The sequence below is a fragment of the Tachysurus vachellii genome, chromosome 19, assembly GCF_030014155.1.
Source record: "Tachysurus vachellii isolate PV-2020 chromosome 19, HZAU_Pvac_v1, whole genome shotgun sequence".
Classification (NCBI taxonomy): Eukaryota; Metazoa; Chordata; class Actinopteri; order Siluriformes; family Bagridae; genus Tachysurus; species Tachysurus vachellii.
The window spans coordinates 3,289,165-3,299,073 of NC_083478.1; the positions used below are offsets into that span (position 1 = coordinate 3,289,165).

Below are 9,909 nucleotides of genomic sequence, written 5' to 3' on the forward strand. Positions count from 1 at the left end.
AAAGGTACGTTTGAGGGTAAAATCCTACAGAGTATTAGAATTACATTTCTGTCCATTTTTTTTTGAGAGTGTCTGGATTCTAGATAGATCAATTTAAAGTAGGATAAACAATGACGTTTAGGTTTTGTCTTGGTCTGATTTATGTCACCGTCTCGTCGTAGCTGTTAGGTGGAAGAGCAGCACAGGAGAAATATATACAACCATTATACTGTACACAATCTTGTATGCAAAAGCTTTTGTTTTGCAAAAGTCTGTTTTGATGTGGTCACAGGTGTGCGTGTACAAAGAGATCTAAAGCGGCTTTTGTACCTCGGCCATTCATTCATTCATTCATTCATCTTCTACCGCTTATCCGAACTACCTCGGGTCACGGGGAGCCTGTGCCTATCTCAGGCGTCATCGGGCATCAAGGCAGGATACACCCTGGACGAAGTGCCAACCCATCGCAGGGCACACACACACACTCTCATTCACTCACGCAGTCACACACTAGGGACAATTTTCCAGAGATGCCAATCAACCTACCATGCATGTCTTTGGACCAGGGGAGGAAACCGGAGTACCCGGAGGAAACCCCCGAGGCACGGAGAGAACATGCAAACTCCACAATTTTTAGAATGTGATCTGACGATTTTCTAATTATCATTTGTTTGCCAATTTATTTAATAATTTATCAATTATTAGACATATTGTATAATAAGAAGGACAAAGCAGAACAACACGGATAAATTAAATATAGCACAGTGTTTATTAGAACCACAGAAATCCCCAGAGTTATTTTATAAATGTAAGAGACCTATTTAGAGATTGTCCAGTAGGTTAAGGCATAGGATAAAGACGGTGTTATAAACCCCACTGAACCCTGAGAGGACAACGCTGTCTCCTGCTTTTTCCACATTCTTCTTGTCAAAGTTACAAGAAACACAAGCTCTCCTTCCTGCCAGTGTCTCTGACACTTTTTCAGTATGGGAGTTGAGAACGATGCTTGAACATTAATAGATAACTGTATCCTCTTCGATTGTCTTCTCCTGGAATAACCCAACCTTTCTAACCTTAGCAGTGTTCAACATTCCCGTCCTTTGTTGTTAGCCGCATTGGTGTTTAATTCCCTAATATCGCCGGTTCCTTCCTAAAACTTAAACTTAAAATTAAACCCTTTGTTTTGCATAGAAAACTATCCATAAGTGCATAAAATAGCATTTCTGTTCCTAGAGCGGTCGGCTGACGGTAAGTTCAAGTTCAAACATCATGCCATCAAAACAGGGGTGAGGATATAAAGTCTATTTATATGCGACTAGCAGCTTGAGTTAATGACAGAACATCAACATGTTGTTAAGTTGCTAGAAGTTCCTTCATGCTAAATATAAAAAAAAAAAAAATAAAAAACAACTAAAAGCGGATCCTGATAAAGCTTAATCCAAGAATTTTGCTTTGCTTTGTCTTTTGCAAAGAGATAAGCTGTACTTGTTGTACTGATTGCTAGTTACTTAAGGATGTGGCGCAGACATTTTATTTATATATATATACCCCTCTTCCTGCTGTGCAATAACCCATGCTGAGTTCATTGTGCCTTCCTCAGATTTCACCAAACACAGGCTGAATTATTAAAACACATATTCCTCTCCCTTTTCACTAAGAAAGCACCGAAACCACATTTTTACAGTAACCTAATAATAATAAGCCTCGGAGTCGAGGAAACAAAAATCCTTCTCATATTTAGTCGATCAAATCCTGCTCATTGTTCTGTGTTTGCCTGCTCCTGTTGATTTTGAATGCTTTGCATATAAAAACAGCGCCATTTGCATTGCTATCGTTTACCTCAGCGAAACGCTCTACACACGCTCTAATACATACATGATACAGCTTCTTTTCCTGTCACTAAATATGTGGGCTGATACAGTAAGAGTTTTGGCTCATTTTAACCTAACTTCCCTCCACAACACCTTATAAATACTATGCTATGTAACCATACTTTTTGGGGCTTTTTACACCTGGTCACTTCATGCGTTTTCTGTGATCCGATAGCTATCCGATGGTAAAAAGACCAGGTCTAAATGCCCTCCGAAACGTTTTCGAGCATTTAGTCATCGCGCCAGAAACAAATAAATGTAAATCCTGTTTTTTTGTAGCATAACCGTCATAACAAGTTTTTTCATCTTCTTTTTGATTGCGTTCTGAAAACCGCACACACCAAAGCGTGTTCCATTTCAATTACCCCGGACATGAGGTAAAATATATTTGCATTTTGGGCGGGAGTAGAAAGATCTGATCGATATCCGATTCACCAAGACGCATTTATGTGGCCTAATGTAAACGGAACAGTTTTAACAAATCAGATAGCTTTCGGATCAGAGACAACACGAAGTGACCGGGTGTAAAAAGGCCCTTAAATATAGCTTATTAGTAAAATTCTGTGATACAGTATCAAATTGTAAATTTACTTTCATTAGATGCTACAGCACATATTTGGTCCTGATTTAACTCACGTCTGTTTCCAAATTCATGGAATGAGGCAAATTTTTAACATTTCTTTGGTCTCCCAGATTGTCGATGCTCACTGATCCGCTTTTCAAACAGCAACTTTTCCCATAACCAAGCAAATAAAACAGCGTTCTTGAACGTACTGTAAGATCCGTCCTCAACTGTTTCATAACGGAAAACGTCTTCCAGCTTCACTTTTTTAACCAGACCTGGATATTTCTTATAATCACCCAATTACTCTGACTTGCAGTTACTCTGATATTTAAATATGATACTGATCTGTTCACCACCTGGTGAACATTTTGAAGGTCAAATTGTCCGTCCTTCAGCGCGCCTAAATTGTGATTTTCTGTGCACTGGGCTCCACTGGTTGTTACCGGAAAAGTTTTACAGAGCTCCACGACAGCAGACTGAAGAACGTCGTTCCCATCCTTCCCTGTCTGAATCACAATACGTGAGAGGATGACAGGATTCTCGAAAGTCACCAGAAAGACCTGCCCTATGTTTATAGGGGCCATGCCCCAGAAATAGTTCGCTCCTTGACTGTAGGCTTTGTCTGGTGTGTGGTCTTTAAAAGCTTTGATGTCAGTGTAAACAAAGGCTGGAGGGTTATCAGCAGGATTATCATGGAAGTCATCATCTTTGAGTCGATTGTACGTTGCACGAAAAGATGAATACGTTCCCATGTGCTGGAAGAGGGATGGGCGAAAGCGGATGACCTTGTCCTGCATTAGCAAAGTGCGGAAGTGCGATAGGAGAAAGTCACAAGGCATTTCTTGGTAAAACAAAAACAGAAAGTGAGCCAGACGAGAGAGATCTTTGGAGTGATACAGTTTCCCAATGTATCCCAGCTTAGAGAACTCAAGAGTCACCCATGGAGAAGATCCTTTTGAATAAATGTGACCCCGAATAGAGGACAGAAATCCTTTAGAGCAACTCACGTCATCCTCCAGCATGAGGTAATACTTTGAAAGCCTGGCACTGAAGTCCACCAGGAAGGCGTAGTCTACATTCTGCTTTGAACGAAAGGTCACGCGATCTGGAGCATCATTAAAATTCCTTTTCAGACCTGTCAGAGGAGGGTAGTTTTCCTCATCAGCATGGATTACCAGAAGCTGACCCTGGATCAGTCTTTTAGGAAAAAGCTTATTAATGCTGGTGAGCATTTCATTAACCCATTTCAGGTTAAAATCAGCCAGAAGAACCACCACCACCATCTCAGAAAGCTCTTCCTCTGACGACTGATTGAAGATGGAATGAAGGGTTTGTAAGAGATAATTCTCTTTCGTTCTCTTCACAGATGAGAGACCTATGGTGAGATACCCTGCCAAACACGAAAAGCATTAAAACCAGTTTTGCCAGCAACTGCAATCTTTAAATGGGTTAATCAACATTCTTCTATGCAGATACAACGTTATCTAATGACTAAAACATTTGGTTGGCAAAGGACAATGAAGAGAAAACGTGCATACGTGTATTCTCCTCATCCATACTCTCTTGAGCTTGGAGCTCAAGCTTTACAATTGTTCTAGTCCACAATTCTCCCTTTTGTTTTACTGTAGAAAAATCTATACATTTAATGCTAATATACAGCACCATGTATACGATTCCGTATGTTAACCAGTGTTGTGTATGTTCTCACTTTGCTGAGGCTGAATATCTCCTGCTAACACTCGAACCGAAGATCTGAGACACATGATGTTTTGCTGAGGCTCCTGAGAGCATTTTTCACTGCTGTAGTTTCCTATAATCCAGGCCGCATCCTAAAACGCATAAAAAACAGCAGATATGACTGTGAAATTCATACAGTAACTAGTCCGCTGTCCGCCACTGGACCAGAATTAGTACAGTTTCTACACTTACTCAATACTGTGTCTATGTAGCGTGCAGTGATTAGCTTGGACACAAGCGCACAAAAACAACATTGTGTTTAACAGGCTTATGGGGGTTTCAAAATGGCAGGCAAATCCATATGGAAAATAATAGAAAGGAATAAGTCACAGAAAGCAATAAACAGGAACCACAGGCTTAGAAAATTACATAAAGGATGAGCAAGACATAGACAATCTAATTAACAAGACTTCGCAAGCAGGCGATCTAATCAACAAGACTCTACAAACAGACGAAGGACGAGAAACACATTATAAACACATACAGTATGGCAAATAAACCAATGACACACCAGGGCAAAAATGGGACCAAAATCAAATGTCAAAATAAAGACATATGCATAGCTTAGCATGAGAAACATGCCATCCAATGAGGAGATACGAGACAGTCTGACAAAATGGCCATTAAGCGTACACAGTGTTTAATAATTCTGGTATTTGTGCATTATTGTACTGCTGCTGTGATCACCATGGATTTGGTAGGTGCTAGGAATCCACTGAGAACTACACCCAGTAACTATAACACCCAACACCTCTCCCCATCGGCACAAAAAACAACCCAACCTTCATAAACACAAAAAAGCTCACAGTGTGCTCATTAACTGACCTAACAAAGTATGGTTTACTCCACCCTTTCTGAGGCTTTCATTGTACTTGGTGACGTGAGGTTTGCATGAAGCTGCTCAGCCACGGAGAGCCATTTTGTGCCGATATTAATGACAGTGGAAGTTTGGATCTCTATGGAATCAATGAAGCGCTTCGACATTAGGTGACCATTTTGGTGACACACCACTGTGACTTTATTTGGTCTGCTATGAGTTGCTGCTGTTCCTAAACTTAGGTTCTGGGACATACTGAACATCTTAAACAAATCCAGATAATAATACACAGCTAGATAAGCGAATGAAAAAGAACATTTTCATGACAGATTGGTAGGAATGTCAGTCAGTCAGTCTCAGTGGGCGGGATTCGTCCTTCACTGGTTTAAAAAAGAGACAATCCATTTATGGTCAAACTAAGCACGTGATGTGTCTCATGCGCGGCCTGAGGACCTAAGTTTAATCATGTGGGAAAACAGACTGTCTTATAAATCCAAGGTCTGTAAGACGAGTTAAAGCCCCAAGCTGAGAGAGATAAATAGAGAGAAAGTGTGTGTGTGTGTGTGTGTGTGTGTGTGTGTGTGTGTGTGTGTGTGTGTGTGTGTGAGAGAGAGAGAGAGAGAGAGAGAGAGAGAGAGAGACTGGGAGGCAAAAAACAGGCTACACATATTGGAGGCTAAGCAAATCATTCCTAAGAGCCTCTCTATTACTTTGTGTGTGAGTGTGTGTGTGTGTGTGTGTTACCACGGGTTCTATTTCTTGTTCTGCCTCTTGTGTTCTCCTCATGGAGATATAAAAGCAGGTAAAGATGAGCAGACCAACGAGTGTCTGTACAACCTTTTTCATATGACATCTCATCCTGAAGAAGTCTGCAAATAAAACGTATGTTACACACGCACACACACACACACACACACACACACACACACAGTCTTTTACATGTGACTGAAGCGTTATAAAATTGTTTTTTAGTTGTATTATTGGACATCATCTACCTTTAGTCAGCAGGCTTCACACCATCTGCTGTTAAAGGTTCGGTCCATCGGTTCAGACTGTGCTTGGCGTTCTGCGTGTTTACAAAAACAGGAACGTCGTTATTAAAATGATAACAATTCATTAATAAGTCCTGGAAATTAACTGAACTGTCGTCGCATAGCGTCTTCGTAAAAAATATTACAACAGACACAACCACAGCTTCATACAACACACCAGGGTCGGAACACGAGCCAGTGAACATAAAGCACGTGTTGTATGAATGTCAAAATATAAAGCACGTGTTTTGTGAACGTCAAAACACGAGACAGAGAATCTAAAGTCACAGAATCTAAAATACATTGAAAATGTTGTACGTTAGAGTCTGAATTTGTGACCGATTTGCAGTCACTCAGGTCCTACCTAGTTGTAACTGGAGCTGGGTCGACAGATTAAAAAAAACACGTACAATCATAAAATAAAGGAAGTAGAGGAAATGATGTAAGCTGGTGTGTGTGTGTGTGTGTAGCAGGTTCACTTTTTGTAAGTCTCTGATGATAATGAAGCAATATTCATACAACAATCATGATTAACAGTTAAAAGAAAGAAAAAAAACATTCACCAATTTACTCAAACTGGAAAGACCGAAAATAAATAATAAACCTACTTTGACCTGTTGCATGTTAGCTGATTTTTCTTTTTTTTTCTGTCTGCCCGTGTAATTCAAACACTTACTCATTTACAGCAATATATATTTACTTCCTTAATCCTAAATAAAACATTTAAAACTCTCTGTACAAAGATGGGACCTCAGTCAGGGTCAATGTAACGGACACATAGACACTCAGATTAACAGATACAGATGTGTTTTTGGGGGAGTGGAAGGACCCTAGAGAACCCAGATGAAACCCACAAACCCCAGAGGGAATGAAACTGAGTGAATGAACAGAGAATAACACGAGCTCAGTATTAAACCGAGAGCCTATGATGAAGATGAAGAAGAGGAAGAAGATGTGAACATCTTACCACAGCGCTCGAGCTCTGTCCCTTCCCGCTGAGTAAAAACTCACAATCATCTAAAATAAATTCGTAATAAACTCCGGAGTTTCGTTTTAAGGCATCAATTGGTCCTCATGTCCACATGTCCTCCACATGTCCTCCACATGTCCTCCACATGTCCTCGTTCATTGCATTTGTCTCGCTTGTGTAAAATGATCTTTTTATTTTGTTTAGGGAAAAGCTATTTCCGCGTGCGTTCAGGCTAATAAACTGTTGCGTTGGACGCTTTCTTTCTCTCTCTCTCTCTCTCTCTCTCGCTCTCTCTATCTTCCTCTCTCTATCTCTCTCTATCTTTCTCTCTCTCTCTCTCTCTCTCTCCCTATCTCTTTCTATCTCTCTCTGACACTCCCTCTCTCTCTCTCTCGCTCTCTCTCTCTATTTCTCTGACACACACTCTCTCTCTCTCTCTCTCTCTCTCTCTCTATCTCTCTGACACACACTCTCTCTGTCCCTCTCTCTCACTCTCTCTCTCTCTGACACACACGCATTCTCTCTCTCTCTCTCTCCATCTCTCTCTGACACACACTCTATCTCTCTCTGTCTCTCTCTCTCTCTCGCACTCTCTGTCACTCTCTCTCTCACACACACATTCTCTCTCTCTCTCTCTCTCTCTCTCTCTCTCACACACACACACACACACACACACACACACACACCGGGATTATGGAAATTGTGGGTTTGTCGTTTATAGAGCACTTATTATTCGTTGTAGGAGTTTTACTAAACCCTAGGCACTCTTTTTAAAGTGAAAATACTCGATTACATTTTATTCCTTATTTGTAAAACCTTTAGGGGGAAAATGGCAACATGAAATGCAGCTACAGTGGCCTTCAGTAGTAGTGGCTCATAGTAGATAACTATGAAGCTGTGGTAACGTTGCAAATAGTAATAGTTTCATAATAGGGCAACAGAGCCACTGGACCAACCTACATCATTAGGAGTTAAATGTATGGCCAAGAGCTAAATGTTAAAACGTTAACATCAGCCGTTCAACACACTGAAAACATGCTAGATGCTATAAAAAAATCAAATCAAATTTTATTTGTCACATACACATACATACAGAGTACCACATACAGTGACATGCTTTTTGCATCTGTCTGGTATTCAAACATGAAAGGAATGCAATTACGGATAAAAAATAAAACCAAAAGGAGGTAGTTAAATAAAGTATAAACTATATAAAAACTATATAAAATATGAAAATATATGTGAAAAATAACGTATATACATAAATGCGTATGGTTTTAATTGTTGTCCTTAAAGTGTGCATGTGTAATATGGTGTGTATAAAGTGTATAAAGAGTATAAGTGTATAAAGTAACAAATAGAGTACCTGTGTAATATAATAAGACAGTCAGGATATGGGAATATAATTACCATAATGAGCTGAATTCTGCTTTATCAAGCACTTACATGCATAATGGTGTTAATGCTAACAGTCTTGGAGACAACAAAGCACGAATACTAGCTGCTGTAACAAGCAGAGGACCTGTGTGACATCATGCCACTCAGGATAAGTAAAAAAAAGTACTTTAGTTTTAGTTTTAGCATTAATTTGGCGTTAAAGCACTTACTTAGCCAACTAGCTTCTAAAAAGGCGTTTTATATATAGAGCTTTGTTGCTCACCAAACTTCGGTAACAAGAAGTTTCCTGTGAAACAGAACATTTTGACATTTGAAGTTTCCGAGTTTCTGTGGCTTTAGTGAACGCACGTACAGCGGATATAAAACGTACAGTGGATATAAAAAACAAAGTCTACAGTTCCCTGTTTATCGTCGGCTTTTGTGGGGTGAAAATGAAACAAACGTTAAGACAGTACAGGACTTTTTCCACCTTTAATATGTAGACTTTTTATGCACTGTGTATCTAGTGTATATGTCACTTTATACACAGGCCTATAAAATAGGATCATTGCCAAACCTTCCTCATAACATATTCAAAACATTTAATGCCAAAATGTCATGTTTGGAATAGCTAAATATTGCTTCTGAGGTTAATGAACTCCCCTTAAACTCCAAGCATATTATAGATTTGTTCACTTTAATGCATAATTATTGTAATAAATTTCATGACTACATTCTGTAGAAAACAACAGGAATGCAGGTAAGAAGTAAAGACAGTCTGGACATCAAGCAGTGTAGTGTTTGTGTAATCATATATGATATATAGTATACAAGTGAATACGTTTTAAATATGATTATATACTGTATATATCAGACCGTCCTGACACAGAATTCACCCTGGCAGTAAAGCACAAAAAAATCTGGCTGTAAGACATTTAAATAAATATATGAATATGTAATAATATTTAATTAAATCTGCCCCAGACTAAAACACAGCGGTCTGTAAAGAGATCTCAGACTCACCCGAGGATTGATCAGAACCCTCTTACTGTGTTCAAGCTCGCAGGTGGAAGTCAGGTGACCAAACACAAATACCGTACACACACGCATACACACACACAATCATGTAAATGCTCTCCACAGGTAATGTACATTGCATGGAAACAGTAGCCAAGGACCATGTACCATATCCACAAACCACACACTCCTAGAATTATTTTGTTTCTACACAGGAAGTGTGTAGTGCTTGAACACACACCCACACACACACACACACACACACACACACACACACACACAAAGACACAAACAGTTTTTTATTTATTTATTTTCTTGTAATTATATATACACATGTGTACAGTTCTAAAGACATTATATGTAATAAATATTTTTGATTTATATTCAATCTGTGTTATATTAATTTTTAAACAATGGCGGAAAGCTACAGTACCTATTCATTGGGAACACCGTTTATAGATGTTGCCTCACAGTCCTTACAACTTCTTATTCCTCATAACTTCCATCACTTTTTGATTTCAAGTCATTTTAAAAGTCATTTTTTT

The 9,909-nt window shown here is 39.2% G+C and overlaps 1 protein-coding gene across 2 annotated transcripts; it reads right to left on the reverse strand.

The window, feature by feature from the left end:
- Nucleotides 1-725: 725 nt before the first annotated feature.
- zgc:101663 (alpha-1,3-mannosyl-glycoprotein 4-beta-N-acetylglucosaminyltransferase C) lies at nucleotides 726-9,449 on the reverse strand. Of its 2 annotated transcripts, none has more exons than XM_060893957.1 (5): nucleotides 9,371-9,449; nucleotides 5,965-6,035; nucleotides 5,714-5,838; nucleotides 4,124-4,244; nucleotides 726-3,805 (listed from the first exon to the last, which is right to left on the reverse strand). In XM_060893957.1, exons 3-5 carry the CDS (start codon nucleotides 5,825-5,827, stop codon nucleotides 2,673-2,675), a joined length of 1,368 nt encoding a protein of 455 aa, XP_060749940.1. In that variant the 5' UTR covers nucleotides 5,828-5,838; nucleotides 5,965-6,035; nucleotides 9,371-9,449; the 3' UTR covers nucleotides 726-2,672. The 2 variants fall into 2 exon arrangements, with proteins under 2 accessions (XP_060749940.1, XP_060749939.1); XM_060893956.1 differs by lacking the exon at nucleotides 9,371-9,449 and adding an exon at nucleotides 6,968-7,598.
- Nucleotides 9,450-9,909: the final 460 nt, after the last annotated feature.